Source organism: Podarcis tiliguerta (genome assembly GCF_965153285.1).
Source record: "Podarcis tiliguerta genome assembly, chromosome: 16".
Taxonomy (NCBI): domain Eukaryota; kingdom Metazoa; phylum Chordata; class Lepidosauria; order Squamata; family Lacertidae; genus Podarcis; species Podarcis tiliguerta.
This window is the reverse complement of record NC_139549.1, coordinates 26,029,239-26,048,152: the sequence shown is the minus strand read 5'-3', so window position 1 is coordinate 26,048,152 and position 18,914 is coordinate 26,029,239. Positions and strand designations below refer to the sequence as shown.

The 18,914-nt window shown below is 48.3% G+C and overlaps 2 protein-coding genes and 1 long non-coding RNA gene across 3 annotated transcripts; 2 read left to right on the top strand and 1 right to left on the bottom strand.

The window, feature by feature from the left end:
- Nucleotides 1–928: 928 nt before the first annotated feature.
- LOC310666680 (uncharacterized protein) lies at nucleotides 929–9,968 on the top strand. The gene is made up of 7 exons (XM_083417931.1): nucleotides 929–1,086; nucleotides 2,361–2,583; nucleotides 3,725–3,848; nucleotides 4,829–4,986; nucleotides 5,885–5,958; nucleotides 8,673–8,774; nucleotides 9,757–9,968. The coding sequence occupies exons 2-7, from the start codon at nucleotides 2,362–2,364 to the stop codon at nucleotides 9,911–9,913; spliced, it is 837 nt and encodes a 278-aa protein (XP_083274057.1). The 5' UTR covers nucleotides 929–1,086; nucleotide 2,361; the 3' UTR covers nucleotides 9,914–9,968.
- Nucleotides 9,969–10,647: 679 nt separating this feature from the next.
- Nucleotides 10,648–18,200, bottom strand: LOC310666677 (hydroxysteroid 11-beta-dehydrogenase 1-like protein A). The gene is made up of 6 exons (XM_083417928.1): nucleotides 17,932–18,200; nucleotides 16,280–16,410; nucleotides 14,895–15,006; nucleotides 13,315–13,503; nucleotides 12,317–12,460; nucleotides 10,648–11,025 (listed from the first exon to the last, which is right to left on the bottom strand). Exons 1-6 carry the CDS (start codon nucleotides 18,011–18,013, stop codon nucleotides 10,811–10,813), a joined length of 873 nt encoding a protein of 290 aa, XP_083274054.1. The 5' UTR covers nucleotides 18,014–18,200; the 3' UTR covers nucleotides 10,648–10,810.
- LOC310666751 lies at nucleotides 12,467–14,648 on the top strand. Its single transcript, XR_014506007.1, has 2 exons — nucleotides 12,467–12,810; nucleotides 12,841–14,648. It is a non-coding gene; the product is annotated as an uncharacterized lncRNA (long non-coding RNA).
- Nucleotides 18,201–18,914: the final 714 nt, after the last annotated feature.

Sequence of the window (18,914 nt, the reverse complement as noted above, 5' to 3'; positions counted from 1 at the left end):
GGAGACCGTTCCACTGCCGAACAGCTCTTCCTGATGTTTAGTCGGAATCTCCTTTCTTGTAACTTGAAGCCATTGGTTCGAATCCTACCTTCCGGAGCAGGAAAAAACAAACTTGCTCCATCTTCCAAGTGACAGCATATTTGAAGATGGCTATCATATCTCCTCTCAGTGGGATAGTCCCAGCCTTATCTGTTAATAGGGACGTTGGTGGCGCTGTGGGTTAAACCACAGAGCCTAGGACTTGCCGATCAGAAGGTCAGTGGTTCGAAACTCCGCGACGGGGTGAGCTCCCGTTGCTCGGTCCCTGCTCCTGCCAACCTAGCAGTTCGAAAGCACATCAAAGTGCAAGTAGATAAATAGGTACCGCTCCGGCGGGAAGGTAAACAGCATTTCCGTGCGCTGCTCTGGTTTGCCAGAAGCGGCTTAGTCCTGCTGGCCACATGACCTGGAAGCTGTACGCTGGCTCCCTTGGCCAATAAAGCGAGATGAGCGCAGCAACCCCAGAGTCGGTCACGACTGGACCTAATGGTCAGGGGTCCCTTTACCTTTCATATCTCCTCTCAGTTTCAGGCATGGGATAGTCCCAGCCGTATCTGTTAATGCCACTGGGGATTCAACCTACAGCGAGACGGCCTCGGAGCACACGCAGAGTGCATTTTGCCTCCTCTCTACCGATTGCAAAAACGGGGAAAGGGGCGGGGCGCAGGATCAGTCCACACATACCACCCCCAGGGGCGCTTTCGCGGCTGCATTCCCGGAGCCCCGGTACCTCTCCGTCTGGAGAAAAGAGAGGGTCGGGGTCATTGATTCTCCTCCCGGCCCCTTCCAACCTCCCCTACTCTCGGGCTGGGGGGGCCTGATTTGCACGTGAGGAGGAGCGGACGGCAGGGAGAGCAGAGCCCCCCCCCCGCCCGCTCCTCCAGGTCTGTGTCACAATGTGGGGCGGCCCGACGGGGCAGGAGCAGCAGCTGTTGCTGGAGGAGGCGGAGAGGGCAGGACGGGGGCGGGCAGATGCAAGCCAGGCAGCGCCGCCCACCCATCAGCCGCCCACCAGGCACCAACCCAGGCAGCGCACGTGGGGAAAAAGTAAGCCACGCCCCTCTCCTGGGAAAAGAACGATAAGGCACGCCCCTTGGGTTGCACAGGGCCCCGCCCACTTGCCAGGGTTTAAGCGGGGGCTGTGTGCAAGCCACGCCTCCTCGGAGCTGCTTTGAGTTTCAAGGAGCGCCATTCAGAACATTATTATTATTATTATTATTATTATTATTATTATTATTATTATTATCATCATTATCATTATCATTATCATTATCATCATCATCATTATTATTATTATTAAATTAATTTCACCATCCTCATTAAAATTTGTTGCTCTCCCTTCAGACCAGGTCCCAGGGTGCGTTGCAGCAATTTAAAATTAAATACAGTTTTTACAATGCTCAGCATGGTACCGCTATAGAATATTTTGTACCTGGAGCGTCTTGATTCTAGATAATGGCTTCTGTGGCCTTATCTGGACATTTTTATTTTATCCTGCAATGGGTTGAGCTAGATGACCATCTGGGTCTCTTCCAACTCTACGATTCTGCAATTTGGCGAACCTTTGCTCCATGGGCGGAATAGATTTGGGTTACTGTGGGTTTTTTGGGGGGTGCTCTCAGTGGGCCGAGAGGTACTTCCCCACCACCTTCGTTGCTTCAGTGCGCAACCCTGGGATGTCAGAAGCTGCTCCCCAAACTTGGTTGGACTACAACTCCCATCAGCCCCCAGCATCATAACGCCACGTGGGTTGGGGCTGATGGGAGTTGTAGTGCAAAGCATCTGGCAGCTGCTAGGGGTAAATCCAATTTGCCCTGGCCAGATTGCAAAAGATCTTGGACCCTTTTAAACGCAGACTGGTGGTCCTGAGGGGTTTTGGCAAAGTGACAACAGACCTGAGGAGGTGAGTCATCTCAATGAGTCGCATTATCTTGCCCAAGGCAACTCAGAGCAACTTACAACCAGAAAACCTAGCCAGTTTGCATTGCCTGAAGTTCATACTGGTTTTCATTCAGCAATCATACTTCCTTTGCACCTGTTACATCGCCCCATCAATCCTCACCCCAGCGAAGCAACCAGACAGCCACCATCCCATAATCAGAGCTTTGCGCTAAATGGGATCACAGCTCAGTCAGTAGAACATGAGGCTCAGGTTGTGGGTTCAAGCCCCACACTGGGCACTGAAGGGGGTTGGACTAGATGACTCTCACGGTCCCTTGCAACGCTATGATGCAACAGGTTTCAGTTTCTCCTCTTTGTACGGATTGCTCTGCCTGAACTCTTGGCGTTCTTCCTCCTCCTCCTTTTTTGGCCGCGTGCAGGATGGAGATCCTGGACGAGTTTGACAACGAGTGCCCGCTCCTCATCTCCTTCTGCGAGCGGATCTCCCCCCAGGACTTTGACAGCCAGGCTGTGAGCTACACCCAGAAATCCCTGCAGGACCTTTTCGCGCAGATGGAACAGAACCCGGGAATCTGCGAGCGGGTTGTGAGGAAGAGGAAGCAAGCGGAGAATGAGGGAGCCAGCTTGGCCCAATATCTGAAGGTGAGTGGGAGATGGGATTCTCTAGGGGACCCCGGAAGGGAGTTATCACATGAGCTGGCCAGGGCGGGGGGCAGAGAACAACTGCAGGGATCTGCACGGGAAGCTTTTTATGGAGACAAAACATGCCTGTTTGCATCTTCAGAAGAAGCTGCTGTGCATGCAAAGGAGCAAAGTTGGCAGTCTTAGGCTAGTAAACCTACCCTCATGCCTCCGAGTAATACATCTACCCTAATTTTGCAAGGTGCCCCTTTTATTATGCGTTCATGGTTACCTGTATTGGAGCTGTTATACACAATCCCATGTTCAATACGGTTTCCACCTGTAAAAGTTTCATTCCCCCACCCATCAGCATAATATTTATTTATTACAGTGGTACCTCAGGTTACATACGCTTCAGGTTACATACGCTTCAGGTTACAGACTCCACTAACCCAGAAATAGTACCTCAGGTTAAGAACTTTGCTTCAGGATGAGAACAGAAATCGTGCTCCGGTGGCGCGGCAGTAGCAGGAGGCCCCGTTAGCTAAAGTGGTGCTTCAGGTTAAGAACAGTTTCAGGTTAAGAACGGACCTCCGGAATGAATTAAGTTCTTAACCCGAGGTACCACTATACATCCAACGACTTCCCTTCTTCTCCTTCCATGGTTCCTTATGAACTGCTTGTTCTATTTCCTCCATCTGGTTTCCCCTTCTCTATTACATCTTAATCTAAATTATACTGTTGAATTTACAGTAATCCTGCTGGGTGTGACCTTGAGCCAGTCAAACTGCCTCTCGGCCTAACCTACCTCGCAGGGTTGTTGTGGGAATTCAATGAGGAGCCTTCCTTGAGTTCCTTGGAGGAAAGAAGGTGGGATGTACATCCAATAACAACAACATTAAAATGAAATGAATAAATGAAACTATTTCCCTGTGAATAGAAATCTAGCACACCAGGGAGAGGGTTGGCCAGAACCGCCTCCCTGATGCGCTAATTTTCTTACTGCAGGGAGTTTCCTTTTTCAACACGTTTCAGAACGGAACTAACATCACCTTCCCATCTCAAGGAGCGCAGTTCACTGTGTTATTGGGTCTCACTGCCTCAACCAGGCAGCTGTTTCCAGGCTCACAAAACCTGGAAGTTCTGCACTCTTCTTTTCCAGGCCAAGTTCTTTTCCATGCTTCAGGGAGATGTGAACAACAGCAACTCGCTGGGGGAAATGGAAATGGAGGAAAAGGTGGAGCAACTGAAACTCGAGATGGAGAAGGTCAATGACTATGCTCGTGGTAAGTCTGGCTGTTTCCCTCGCTCTCTCCCTAGGCGCCTCCTGGGTTTTGCCCCTCCAGCCAATTTCTCCCTGTTCTCCCCCCTGTTCATCCCACCCACCAAATCGCTTTCATCGATCCCTCTCACAGGGCCATCCAACCTGCGATTAAAAACCTCCACCTTCTGGAGTTGTCCGTTCAAACTGTTTTTGTGGTTTAAAATGAGCCTTGCTTCACAGCATGTTATTCTCTGAAGGAGAATTACCTGAAAATGATTTACAGATGGCATTTAACTCTGAGTAGACTTGCTAAAATGTATACGTCCGAATCAGATAAGTACTGGAGATGTAACGAGGTTGAGCATATGTTTTATCATATGTGGTAGATTTGTAAAAGGGTAAAAGAATATTGGGAAATGATATATAATGAACTGAAAAAAATGTTCAAAAGTACCTTTCCAAAAAACAACAACAGAGTCCTTTTTGTGGGGGTAATTCAGAGGGAAATTTCCAGGTGTCAAAAAAGACTATTTATGTTTGCCACTACTACAGCCCGTGTCTTGTCAGCCCCAAAATGGAAAACCAGCGAGGTCCCAACCAATGAAGAATGGCAACTTAAACCGATGGAATACGTGCAGCTTGCATATTTATCATATAGAATAAGAGAACAAGAAGAATGCATGTTTAAAGAAGACTGGAAATTGTTTATGGAATATATGAGTAAAAACTGTGTTCATTTAAAAACACTGGTAGCATCAAGATAAATTCAACAGCGTAAATAAGTTTTGATAGATGTAACAATGGATTATTGAATGGTTTAGTTCATGCAAAATATGCAGGGTTGCATGGTACGCAAAATGAACCACTGAAAGAGAGGAAGGGAAGTCATTGATTTAAGGTTGTTTAAATGAATATTTTGAAATGTAATTTAGAAAATTTAATTTAAAAAACCATTAAAATAGGTAAATAAAATAAAATAAAATGAGCTTTGCTCCGTTGCAGCTGCCAAGAGTGCTTCCTGGAGGTCGTCGGCAATGAGGCCATCAGAGATGAGGCCCAGAAGGGCTATTCCATCGGGGGGGTTCAGCCCCAGCCAGACCAAGCTTCTGGACTCAGGTGTTCCCCCCATGCCGAAGGTCTTTGGTTCCTTCCCAAAGCAGGTTTGTTCTTCTGTCTCAAGACCTTGGTAATCTCGAAGGCTGGACTGCTGCAATGTGCTGTCTGTGGGGCTGCCCTTGAGCCTGGGAGCTCCAGCTGGTTTCTCTCAGCCTATCCTACCTCGCAGGGTTGTTGTGGGGGCATTAAAGGAGAACTAGGACCTGGGAGGCGCTGTGGGGTAAACCACAGAGCCTAGGGCTTGCCGATCAGAAGGTTGGTGGTTGGAATCCCCGCAACGGGGTGAGCTCCTGTTGCTCGGTCCCTGCTCCTGTCAACCTAGCAGTTCGAAAGCACACCAGTGCAAGTAGATAAATAGGTACCGCTCTGGCGGGAAGATAAACGGCATTTCCGTGCACTGCTCTGGTTCGCCAGAAGCGGCTTAGTCATGCTGGCCACATGACCCCGAAGCTGTACGCTGGCTCCCTCGGCCAATAAAGCGAGATGAGCACCGCAACCCCAGAGTCGGCCACAACTGGACCTAACGGTCAGGGGTCCCTTTACCTTTACTAGGACCTGGGAGACCAGAGTTCCAATGCCCACTCAGCCATGAAGCTCTCACTGGGTGCTTTTGGACCAGTCACTGTCTGGCGACTACCTCACAGGGTTGTTTTGAGGGTGAAATGAGAAGGACAAGATTCACGTGAGACATCTTGAGCTCCTTAGAGGAAAAGTGGAATATAAATGCAGTCAGAACAAAAAATAAACATGCCAAGGGGTTTCAGCCATTCCACATCAGGCTGAATGAGCAAAGGGATCTCACGTCCCATGATCACAGCATCTTTCCCCAGAAATATCTATCCCCCAAATGCTGCTGGTGGGAGGTGCCAGCAGCAGTCGTAATTTCTTAGGAGGACAGTTTCTTGCAGCTCTTAATAATTTTACTTTTCACTCCCCTTGCAGATGGAGAGATCGATGGGATCCAACGTGGACTTGAAGCAACTCTGGGCCGGCATGTCATCCGTCAATCAAAAGAGGTGCAAAGGGCTTGAAGGCAAGGGGAGAGGGTGGATACACACTGGTTGGCCCCCCCCCCACTCCGGTCTGGTTTCGTATTGGGGTGTGGAAGTGCTTTTTTCTGGGGGGACGCAGGGGTACACATACCGATAAACATTTTGTGAATCTTTGTACAGTCATACATCAGGTTACAGCTGCTTCATGTTGCGTTTTTTCGGGTGGCAGACCACCGAAACCCAGAAGTACCAGAACGGCTTACTTCAGTGTTTCGGCGGCCGCGCATGCGCAGAAGCACTAAATCGCGCTTTGCGCATGCACAGAAGTACCAAATCGCAACCTGCGTGTGCGCAGACGTGGGTTGCGAACACTGCGGGTTGCGAACGTGCATGGATCACATTCACAACCCAAGCGTCCACTGTACTTTGTCCATTTACTGTATTTATTTTCCCCGATTTGAACTATAAAATGGTGATTTTCTTGAGTCAAAATGAGAGTACCCCTAAACATTTTTTATGGGGGAGTACTGGGGTGTAGTCTGCAACATCAGTGGCGTAGCGTGGGTTGTCAGCACCCGGGGCAAGGCAAGTAATTTGCACCCCCTAACCCGTGGATTTGCGCCCCCTAACCCTAACCCCCAAATGTTGCGCCCAGTGCGGCCGGGCCCCCCTGCACCCCCCACGCTTTGCCACTGTGCAACATGTCCCAGGTACAAGAGTGGCATATTTATTCTGGTTTAGTTTTTTAGCTTGTGGTGTTGATTCATAGAATCATAGTAGAGATGGATGATACCTTGAGAGTCGTCTGACCTCCTGCAACGCAGGAATCACAGCTGACAAATCCTCAACAGCTGGCCATCCTGCCTCTGTTTTAAAACCTCCAACCAAGGAGGGTCCACCATCTTCTGAGGGAGTCCGGCTCATTGCCAAGCGGCTCTTACCATCAGAAAGTTCTTCCTAATGTTTTGTTGCCATCTCCTTTCTGGTCATTTGAATCCATTGGTTCGGGTGCTAGCCCTCCAGAGCAGAAGAAAACAGAGGAAAATATCTCCTCTTAGTCTTCTTTTGTCTAGGCTAAACCTGCTCAACCAGTGTTAGAAACTGAGATACGAAAGCTAGGAGCTAAAGGGCACCTTAAACTGAGGTTATGGGCACAACAACGAAACGTGTAGGCGTGCCTTTTTTATAGCAAGAATACAAAGCTGAAAATGAATGAACTGCAGCTAAAATATTACGTTCATTTTTCACATGGTCTAGTCCTTCCCGTCAACCCCCTGATATTCTTAAGAGGGTCTCTTCTCCAGTTTTCAGAAAGTAGCTGGAAGTGGGGAGGTAGAAAAAGGTCCTTCTTTCCTTCCACGCTGCAGTTTTAATCTGGATTAATAGGCGCAGCACTGCGCTCAGACCTCGGAAGCTGCTCGGGCTAATGAAATTCCTTGTCGCAAAATACGCCTAGAGCAATGGGAGTTTCGAACACTGTATTCAACTCCCTCAACGGTTCCTCATGAGGCCTGTCAACACCATTCTTAAATTGTGGTGCCCAGAACTGGAAACAGTATTCCAGGTGTGGTCCATAGCTGTCAACTGTCCCTTATTTGGAGGGAAACTCCCTTATCCCAGCGCCGTGTCCCGCTGCTGTCCCTTATTGATGATGTCCCTTAAATTTCCCGGGTTTCATGCTCGCCCGGCTCGGGAGGGAAGCAGCGGCTCGGGGTCCTCCGCTGTGAGAGAGCGCGCGCTGGCACGAGCTGCTGCAGCTCAGTCTCTCCCTTTCCCCCCTCAGGGTGGCGGCAGGCGGGCAGGCAGCCCCTCTCTCGCGAGACTTCCGCCGCGCTGCCAGGGGAAGCCGGAGGTGGTAAAGCGGCGGCTGAGGAGGCGGCCTGAGGGAGGAAGAAGAGGAGGGGATGGGGAGGGACGCAGAAGGGTGGAGCTTCAGCGGCTACGGCCAACGGCGCAACCGCCTCATGCCGGGCTCGTGGGCGGCGCAGGCAAGGGTCTCTCTCTCCCTCCCTCTCTCTCGGGTGGGGAAGGGACGATGGAACTCCTTGTGCCAGGACGAACGCAGCCCTGACGAGCTGCTTAGCATCCCCTCCAACCAGCGCAGCATCTTAATGTAGTGATTCCCCCCTCTGCATCCCTTTCCTAACTCTCTTTTTATAAATCCTTTGTCCATCCATAGTTCAAATTTTTACTACAGGTTTTCTGTCAATCCTACCAATGTATGTAACTCTTGGCAATAGCTTTTTGACTAAATGATAAATTTCCCCCCTTCTTGGTGAAAGAGGTCCTCTTCCTGGTTTCTAATTCTGCCTGTGAGCTTTGCCATCTTGATGTCGTTCATCAGTTTTGTCTGCCCCTCTTCTTTGGTCGGAGTTGTAGACCCTGAGGATCATCTAGTCCAACCCCCTGCAAAACACAGTCAGTCGCAGCAAAAGCAGCATGGCTCCATGAGTGCCGGATTTCTGTATAAGCTAAGCCAAAATCCCTTATTTTGGCTGCTGATCCCTTATTTTCGAGGCTGCTGGTCCCTTATTTTCAAATCTGTAAGTTGACAGCTATGGTGTGGTCTGACCAAAGCAGAATAGAGCAGTACTATTACTTCCCTTGATTTACTCACATCAGGGAAGAGTCCAGAGCAAGGAGACCTCATCTCCCATGATCTCAGCGTCCTTTTCACAATCTTTTCCCTTCCCAATGTCATCCTGAGTCTAATCCCCATTTTGTCTCTCCTCCGACAGCATGGTGGACTTACGCCCTGTGATGCTGAACCCTGGCGGTTTCCGCCCTTCATTCCTGGGGAGCACCTCTGTCAGCAGGCTGAAATACACCAGTTTCCCAAGGTGCAGAAATCCTTCCGAGACCTGGTGTGACACCTTTTGTTCTCACGGGAAAAACCACACACGCACGGAAGAGGGGGGAGGGGAGGCATTTTATTCCAGGGAAGGGGCTGGAAAATGGGCCAGTGGTTTCCTGGAAGCAAACTTGCCTGGTTCCTCATGAGGCCTGAATGTGTGGCTCTCCAGATGTTCGTAGAATGATAGAACTGTAGAGTTGGAAGGCACCCTAAGGTCATCCAATCCAGCCCCCTGCAATGCAGGAATCTCAGCTAAAAAGCCCCTCTCCCATGGCCAATCTACGCAACAGAGAGAATTTTGTCCTCTTCAATCTCTTGCATGCTACATTTGGTTTTATGGCCTGGAAAGGCACTCCCCGGTTTAACAGCACAGTTCAAGATTGCGGCCAAAAAATAACTTTTAAAAAGATAGGAAGCTTTAGACAAAACAGAGCCGAGCAGTTCTGCTATTTTTATTTAATCCACTCCACTTGGTTTGCTTAAACCAAGGACTTGTACACTGACCATAAATAATGAATCATATGTTGTAGATATCATTGCAAATCTATTATGCTATTTTTGCAATGTACAGATGACATTTAAAAAAATAATTGTGGCCACTTTCTGGACAATCTTCAAACATCAAGTTTGCGCTCGGGTCCTTCTGGTGGGCTCCCCTTGGGGGCACCTGGTTGGCCACTGTGGGAACAGGATTCTGGACCAGATGGGCCACTGCCCTGCCGCAGCAGCTGGGTTCTCCTTATGCTCTCCTGGAACCTCCAGGTCTAGGGGCAGTCTATCCTGATTCTTGAATTCCTGGGGGCATTTGGTCCCTGTGAGAGCAGGAGGCTGGACTAGACAGGCCACTGGCCTGATGCAGCGAGTTTCTCCTTATGTCCTTTATGCTGTTTTGCTTTCTTTGCAGCATCAACCTACTGGGTGGGCGGACGCACCAGCCTCACCGCTTGCCGTGTTTTTTCTCCTTCCAGGGCCGCTGCCAGCAATGCCGCCACATCTTCCCAGAGCTCATCCAGCCCCACGTCCGCTTTCAACACGCCTGTGCTGGCCAAGTTCAGAGGCAGCAAAGATGAGGAGAAGGAGGACAATGAAAACCCGGGTCCTGATTCTCAGCCGACGGGGGCCTAAACAACTTTTGTGTACGGGGAGATGCTGTGTCAATTAAAAAGAAACCTCCGGTGCAGGCTGCTTCCCGGGGTGTGGCCTCTGCTGCGGATCTGGCAGAGAGGAAATGGCTACCGGTGGCCGGGAGAGGGGAGAAATCTTTCTGCCTTAGTGGGAGGGTATGCCTCCAAATGCTCTTTTTCAAAAGGATATGGCGGTACTACAATTCCCATCATCCCTAGCTAGCAGGACCAGCGGTTGGGGATGATGGGATTTGTAGTCTGATAAAACAGCTGGAGACCTCTGTTTGGGAAACACTAGGATAGGGGAAGGGCTGCAGCTCAGCATAAAGCCGGTGCCTTTTGAAATCTGCTCTAAATGAGAGCCATGAGGACTAGAAACTTACTTCGTTTTCAGGGGAAGGGAGCAGCTCCGGGGCTAGACCATCTCCTCTACGTGCAGGTGCTCTTGGGTTTGAATCTCCAGATAGGGCTGATGGACCTGACTTGGTGTAAGGCAGATCCCTATTTAAATCTGCTATTTGTTTAGAACAATGAGGACTAGGATCTTACTTCGTTTTTAGGGGAGGGGCGCAGCTCAGTGGTAGAGCTTTGCGCGCTGAAGTTACCGTAAGTTCAGTCCCTGGCATCTCCAGGTAAGCTTGGGAAGGTCCCTTCCCTGAAACCATATGTTGTTTGGTTATGCAAAAAATAAGAACACCATAAAAATTGATGCATATATTAAGGGAAATGTGTATGTGAGTTAGAACAGCACACAAAAATGTGTTTATTAGGTGAGATTTGCACTTAAAATACTGTTGGATATTCAAGAGAGAGAGATTGAGAAATGCACCGGGAAGCAGCCCCTGATAATTTGCAGCACCGGAACTCGTAGCTTTTCCGTTCATCCCACAAATAATTCTCAGAGGATTTTCTCCAGATTGTAGCTGTTGCCAATAATCTGGTCCACGACTCCTGGCAGCCAATCTCTGAGGAGCAGCACAGGTTTCGTGAGCCAGTAAGGAAAGAAAACTTCCCTCACCCTCATGACGCCGCCCCTCACGATGGCCTGGGCGCAGAGCTCTTTCGAACTTGCCTTCAGGGACATCTTGCCTTCTACTGACCTCACAGCTGTGTCTGCGGAAAAGTGTACGGAAGGCAAGTCAGTGTGGAAAGGGCACCAGGCACTCTAGGAAGCTGCTGCTGGTCTGTCTACCTTGCTGCTGCTGATTCTAGTCCTTATGGTTCCCCCCCAAAAGAGAGGACTACAACCTTGATTTAGTTTTAGGGGAAAGGTTATGATTTGGTGGCAGAGAATCTCCCTTGCATGGAGAAGGTCTGAAGTGCAACTCCACAGCAGCATCTTCCGGTAGGGCTGGGAATGTTCCCGCCTGTATATCACGATGTTTAGCTGGTGTTATAAGAAAAAACTGCTCCGTTTATGGGGTATCCAGGAGCCCGTACAGAGTCCTTAAGTGGGTTCCCTATCGGTAGGAGAAAATAGCAGAGGCCAACCAGAGAATATTGAGAAGCAAAGCCACTAGTAAGCCTGATCTTTATTCAAGGAACTGTTGCAACAGGGTCCCCACCCACCACGCCCAGGAGGGAGGAGAAGCCTGAACAATGGTGCGCAAACCCTTATACAGTCATACCTCGGGTTGAATGTGCTTCGGGATGAGCGCGTTCAAGTTGCGCTCCGCGGCAACCCGGAAGTAACAGAGTGCGTTACTTCCAGGTTTCGCCGCTTGTGCATGCGCAGATGCTCAAAATGACGTCATGTGCATGCGCAGAAGCGGCAAAAAGCGACGTGTGCATGCGCAGACGTGCCATCGCTGGTTACATTTGCTTGTAGATGCGAACGGGGCTCCGGAACGGATCCCGTTCGCATCTAGAGGTACCATTGTATAGGCTTTTGAAATTGGCCACCCTGTTGCCCAAGACCATCCCCCTAAAACAGCATCCATCCATCACAGAAGTAGGCAGTCTACAGCAGAAATCCTGTCTGCCAGGATACCTGAGAATGGTCACTGATTGCATCACCTGGGGCAGTCTGGCCATTCTTTTGTGATGGTTCATGCTTTAGTTCCTGAATCCAGGTCACAAACTAACCCTATTCATACACAAATGCACCCTTAAGACAGGATTTGCAAGCAAAAAGACAATGGGAAGGCTTTCCCCATTTTCCTCCCTTACTGCAGAGGAATATTTGGTCATTGGGAGTGTCAAACTGGCTTCAGGATTGCTCTCCTGTACTATTTCAGACACGTGGTTTATATACGTATGTATGTGTTTGCCTTGTACATTTATGAACCTTTTTTTTGACATTTGAGACCTTAGAATTCTTACAACACTGGTGATATATCACGATGTTGGACACTGGATTATCACCCAGCCCTACTAAGCGGCTGCCCTACCTGGGGCTGCTTACCTGTGTCAATGTACCCCAACACGGCAACCGTGATGGGCATGTGGATTTCCCGAAGGCGCAGCTCTGTCCGCAAGGAGCTGTAGAATCCTTCCAGCGCAGCTTTGCTGGCGGCATATGGAACGGAGAAAGGTGAGGGAAGGCGGCCTGAGAGAAAACAGGAGCATATTCCTACTTGGAAGGTTGCAGAATCGTATTTCTCCAGGAACCAAAGGGATTAAGGGGATGGAGCGACTGCCCCTCTGAGGGAACGTTGCAGCCTTTGGGACTTTCTAGTTTAGAGGAGAGGCGAGTAAGGGGGCGACATGATATTGGTTTGTACAACTGACATGGAGAAAGTGGTGACAGAAAGGATTTTCTCCCCCTCACGTTTTTTTCAGCAGAAGAATGGGGTGTGAGTGCTCTCCAATAAATTAACTAACAGAGGATTGGGAAATTTAGATGCAGGAGCCCTAGAAGGACCTAAGAAGAGCCCTGCTGAATCAGGCCAACAGCCCGTCTAGTGGTGGTGGTAGTAGTAGTAGTAGTAGTAATAATAATAATAATAATAATAATACATTTATACGCCGTGTATCTGGCTGGGTTTCCCCAGCCACTCAGGGCAGCTCCCAACAGAATTTTTAAAACACGATAAATACATCAAACATTAAAAGCTTCCCTAAACAGGGGTGCCTTCAGATGTCGTCTAAAAGTCAGATAGTTGTTTATTTCCTTGACATCTGATGGGAGGGTGTTCCACAGGGCGGACACCACTACCGAGAAGGCCCTCTGCCTGGTTCCCTGTAACCTCACCTCTCACACTGAGGGAACCACCAGAAGGCCCTCAGAACTGGAGCTCTGTGTCTGGGCAGAACGATGGGGGTGGAGAGGCTCCTTCAGGTATACTGGGCTGAGGCCGTTTAGGGCTTTAAAGGTCAGCACCAGCACTTTGAATTGTGCTCAGAGAGTTTGGACCTCCTGAGATCACTTAGGCTGGGGGGCCTCCAGTCGCCTGCCCATACCGCTTATGGACGATACCACGATGATGTTGCCACGGGACTCTTGCAACATGCTCAGGGCCGACACGGTGACCTGGACGTAGCTGAAGAAGTTGACCGTCATGGAGCTGATCACAGATTCCATGTCTCCTTGGTACGGGCCAAAACGGATTTTTCCACCGACATGATTCAGAACCAGCAGATCAAGCCCCCCTGCAGGGGAAAAGAGCACAGAGACCCTGAGTGGAAGAGAGAGAGCAACAACCATCTTAGGAGATGGACGGAGCTCAGCCTCTTCTCATGTCAACATATAGGCTACCCCTGAAAACCAGCCGGTGCCGAGCTCAGTCCTTTCATGATTTAGCTGCGGTTCCTTTGTTGTGGGGGTTGGACTAGATGACCCTTGGGGTCCCTCACAACCTTACTATTCTATGATACCAGCCTTCGCAAGCCTGGTGCCCTCCCAATGTAGGAACGCAGGAGAAATTTGGTTAGGCTTGCATTAAGACAGCGGTTGCCAAACTTTTTTCTCCCCACCCAATAAAGAGCATTATTCAGAACCATTATCTGCATGAACCAGTAAGGAAGATAGTAACAGAATGACAGTCAAAATGGTAACTACGAATTGCCCATGTATTCAAAACCCACTTCAAACTATTTAGGTTAACCAAGTCAACAAAACTGATGAACGTAATCCGGTGACACCAGCTTTCACAGAATCACAGAGCTGGAAGATACACCTAATCAATGAGAAATTGGAAACAAGTCTAACTCTATTAATCTCAAATGACTGGGGCTGATGGGAGTTGCCATCCAAATTATCTGGAAGGCCAATCAGGTTGGGAAATGCTGGTCAACCCCCTTCCTTCCTTCCTTCCTTCCTTCCTTCTCTCCCTCCCTCCCTCCCTGGCCAGGTTTAATTCAAATTCTTCAAACCTCCTATGGGGAAGGTTCTCAGGAATGGTGGAAGGAGAAAGAATTTGCCCATGTGAAGACCATCAAGTGGAAACTCTTACACATATGGTTCATAAATGTAAACTCTATGTTGATCTCCACCAGCAGTTCCTAGATCAACTCTGCATCCCCAAATGGAAACCAGAGTTAGAGGTCATACATTTTCTATTATTGGGGAATAATCAGCAGCTCACCAGGTTAGTGGCTAAATATCTTTAACTGGTTTTTTGCCGTCGAAACACATTGCAGACGTCTGATCTCCCTGGAGACCTAGAGATGTAATGCTAGACTGCTTTGCCTCTTTCATTTGACAAATGTTTTGTGTCACTGGGAAGGTGGTAATTCTGTATTCATTTGCTATGGATGTTTGTATGTGATGCCAATGAAAGGTTTGATGATGATGATGATATACCATCCTTCATCAAAAGATCTCTGGGCAGATCTTTGCCAAGATGCAGGCAGACAAGGCCAATAGCTGTGGTGTCCCAGGGCAGAAGGGCATAATGCCTTTGGAGCTGTTCCCTTCAAGATGAAAGGGTCAAGGAGCCCTTTGCCTGCTCCTCAGGTAGCTTGTGTGGCAGCCTTTTGGGAACTGGAAGAACAGCTGCCACCCCTCCAAGACTGGCTAGAGACTGGCCTTCCATCTTTACCCAAGACGTTCTTGGTTTCTTCCACAACATTCCGGGCAGAAGCCAAGTCACTCATATCTGAAACGACGTACGAAGCAGAGGCGGCTCCTAGTTTCAGACAATTCTGGACTACCTGGAGGAAACAAATAAATGGAAAACGAGCGAGGTCCCAACTAAAGAAGACTGGCAACTTAAACTGATGGAATATGTGCAGCTTGCAGACTTAACTTATAGAATAAGAGAACAAGAAGAGTATATGTTTAAAGAAGATTGGGTAATGTTTATTGAATTATTAAGTGAATTACTCAATACACTTGAAAAGGTTGGCAGCTTTAAGATAAATTCAACACTGTAAATAAGTTTTGATGGCTGTAAAAACGGAATACAGTGGTACCTCGGGTTACAGACGCTTCAGGTTACAGACTCCGCTAACCCAGAAATAGTACCTCGGGTTAAGAACTTTGCTTCATGATGAAAACAGAAATCGTGATCCGGCAGCGCAGTGGCAGCGGAAGTCCTCATTAGCTAAAGTGGTGTCTCAGGTTAAGAACAGTTTCAGGTTAAGAACGGACCTCCGGAATGAATTAAGTTCTTAACCCAAGGTACCACTGTACTGGATGGCTTAGTTTATGTGAAATATGCAGGGATCTATGGCATGCAAACTGAACCATGGAAAGAGAAGAAGGGAAGTCATTGATATTTTAAGGTTGTTTAAATGAATATTCTAAATTGTAAAATTAAAAAAAAACTTAATAAAAATTATGCAAAAAAGAGAAAACAAATAAAAATAAATAGGGAACTTAAAAATGGCTTCTAAGCGGTTTTCAAGTATAAAATCCATTGTAAAATACTACAACGCACAATAAAACAATCCTATCTGAGCAGTAAAAAACAGCCACAAAATGTATTATACAGCGAGCCAGTTTAAAAGCACCATAATTTTAAAAAATCAAAATAAAAACAGTTGGATCAGGAAGTTCAAGTTCAGGGGAATGTTCATCGGAAACAAGTGTGTCTTTAAAAACCAGTAGAATAGCAGTAGTGATGGTGAGTCATAAAATCACAGAATTATAGAGTTGGAAGAGACCCCAAGTGTCATCTAGTCCAACGCCTTAGAGCAAGGAGGGCGTTCCATAATGCCGGTGCCATCAGGGAAAAAGCCTCCATGTTCCCACAGGCCAATGGTCACCATCAGGGCATGGCTAAACTAAACCGGTTTCCATTATTGAACAACAGATTCTTGTGGGAGGGGAGCTTGGTCAGAAGGAGGGCCAGATGAGGAAGGAAGAGTTGAGGGGGGTATTTTTGAGAAGGGAGGTGAGGCTAATGGTTATAGCCAAACTAAGACTATTGGAATCAAGGAACCTGAGATAAACTACACTGGGGTCAAGGGATTAACAGTTTACCTTCTGGAGGCGTGTCGCGTTCCGCGCTGTCAGCATCAAATGGGCCCCCATCCAGGCGAACTCATAGGCCATTTGTTCCCCTATCCCTGTGCTTGACCCCGTCACCAGGACCCGTTTCCCTCGCACCATTTCTGGAGAGAGAGGAGGAGATGGTCAACACCAGCCGCCCGCGATCCAGAATGTTTTGCACTGAAGTTTGTAAGAACGGAAATGTAAGGATAGGAGGAGAGTCTGGTCAAAGGGGCCCCCATGCAGTCACATGGAAAAGACCCTTAGGGTCATCTAGTCCAGGCATCGCCAAACTCAGCCCTCCAGATGTTTTGGGACTACAACTCCCATCATCCCTAGCTAACAGGAACAGTGGTCAGGGATGATGGGAATTGTAGTCCCCAAACATCTGGAGGGCCGAGATTGGGGATGCCTGATCTAGTCCAACCCCCTACAATGCTGGGATACGCAGCTGTCCTCATACGGGGATCAAACCTGCAGCCTTGGTATTATCAGCGCCATGCTCTAGCCAACTGAGCTATCCAAACTATCCTGTTCTCGCAGTGGATGACTAAATGCCCCAAAGGAAAGCCCACAAGCAGGATCTGAGCGCAGCAGCATTCTCCCGTCCGGTGGCTTCCAGCAAAGGGGATTTAGAAGTATTATTGCCTCCTCCCTAGTAATTGATTTCATTTCACAAGATCAATATACGGCTGGATTGTAGCAGAATGTCGACACCATTACGAAACAACAAAGTTGATGAAAGCAATTCTTTAAAACATTCAAATATTAAATCAGAATAAATGATCATTACCCCAGAGTCTCAGGGGTGGTGGCAGCCCAAGGGAGGGTCTTTTCTGCGGTGGCCTCTAAGCTGCAGAACTCCCACTTCACAGAGATGCACTTTCCCCTGGCACCTGTGTCTTTAGGATCCACCTTTTCCCACAGTGATTGTAAATTGTTTTAAACTGTTTTTAAAGTAATCTTTTGTTGTAACCCACTCTGGAACCTTAGAGTGAAGGGAGAGTTAATAATTTATTATTATTATTGTTATATAATAATAATAATAATAATAATAATAATAATAATAATAATAAACACTAATGTAAAACATGGGCCAGGTTCTATGCATCTGGATAGGGTAGTATAAACAAAAAAGGTTTTTAGCAAGTACCAACAACAGACCCTCCAAGCTTCCCTATTTTCCAGGGACAATCCCATATTTACAGAAGCTCTCCCGGTTTCTGATCTGATCCCTGAATGTCCCGCTTTTCCTTAGGACTTCCCTATTTTCTTTGGAGAAATGTTGGAGGGTAGTGATCTGACCCCCAGCCATCTGAAGATAGCCCTGTATAGGGAAATTTTTCAATGTTTTATGATATTTTCATATCTGTTGGAAGCTGGGTGGGTGAGGTATAAATAGTAACTTCTTTGTTGTTGTTATCATTATTATTATTATTATGGAACAGGTGGTCCCTATTTTCATCGGATAAATGTTGGAGGGTATGCAACAAGAGCAGAGCAAAGGTGCTTGTCTGGTGTCGCTAGCATGCTATGTGCAAACATCCCCAAAAACATGCTATGTGCAAATGGCAGAGGCATTTATGTGCAAGAGAGGATCAAGGCCACAATTCAGAAAAGTCAACCCTTCTCCCTTGGCTTACCTTCGGAGAAGCTTTCCCAGGTATAGGCATAGTAAACGAGGACAGCGATGAGGACAGGCGCGACGATCTTGAGCACCGCCATGGTTGTCTCTGCAGCCAATCATTAACTTCGACTAACTGGACTTGTTTGGCGAGGTTCAGAAATCCACCCTTTGTCCTGTGGCCACCCAAAGCCTTTCCCTGCTTCAAATTGTGCAATTTCTCCTAGCCTTGGGCACACAGCTCCACCTCTCGGCTCCAGCACCTTTTGCAACCAGCTGCGAAGTCTCAACTTGTGAAAGAAACATCCTTCGCCTCCTCAAGCGATCAGCACCTTAAAAAACCTGTGTGGTTGGAATCCATCATATCATGGCATGTGTCACACTCCCCTCTCTGCAGGCTCAGGTGTGAGTTCACAGTGGCACAAAGTGTGTGTGGTGGCCTGGGATTCAGACTCGGATGCTGAACCAGAGAGATCCCAGCCTGCACAGGATTCCCCGCCTCCAGAACCAGCTGAGCCGGGGCTGGGGCTTGAGCCTGAAGGGTCCTCACCTGTGTTGGATCCTCAGGAGCAGACACCAGCTGAGTCTGCTCTGGCTCCTGAGGTGATGGAGGACCCATTGCCTGCAGGTGCTCCACTCTCAGCCCCGTCAGAGGAAGCTGAGGTTGCCTCTGGGTCTGATAACCCTTCAGCCTCTCCTGAGCTACAGAGGCTCAGGGCAGAGAGGCAGAGGGAACTAAGTTCCCGCAGGAGGAGTGCTCGCCTCCAGACCAGCACAGTGTGAAGCAGGGAAAGGCTTTTGGATGTGGGTGGGTGTTACTGTCAGCAGCAAACCTCCCAAATGCTGTGGAGGCGAGTCTGTTGGTGCTAATGAGCTATTGGCCCACTACTCTCAACTCATTGGGGACTTTTTATTATTGTGTTAAGTTGTGGGTGAATATATCAGGTGACACAGCGATTCTTCAAACAGCTCTTGTTTATTCACTGGCCAGAACAGAACTGA

Excerpts from the sequence above, each read along its gene's own strand:
- LOC310666680 (XM_083417931.1), top strand. The coding sequence starts at position 2,362 with ATGGAGATCCTGGACGAGTTTGACAACGAGTGCCCGCTCCTCATCTCC. Across the intron at positions 2,584-3,724 it reads GCTTGGCCCAATATCTGAAG|GCCAAGTTCTTTTCCATGCT; the intron begins GTGAGTGGGAGA and ends CTTCTTTTCCAG. Across the intron at positions 8,775-9,756 it reads AAATACACCAGTTTCCCAAG|GGCCGCTGCCAGCAATGCCG; the intron begins GTGCAGAAATCC and ends TTCTCCTTCCAG.
- LOC310666677 (XM_083417928.1), bottom strand. The coding sequence starts at position 18,013 with ATGGCGGTGCTCAAGATCGTCGCGCCTGTCCTCATCGCTGTCCTCGTT. Across the intron at positions 15,007-16,279 it reads ACGCGACACGCCTCCAGAAG|GTAGTCCAGAATTGTCTGAA; the intron begins GTAAACTGTTAA and ends TGTTTCCTCCAG. Across the intron at positions 12,461-13,314 it reads CGTGGTATCGTCCATAAGCG|GCCGCCTTCCCTCACCTTTC; the intron begins GTATGGGCAGGC and ends GTTTTCTCTCAG.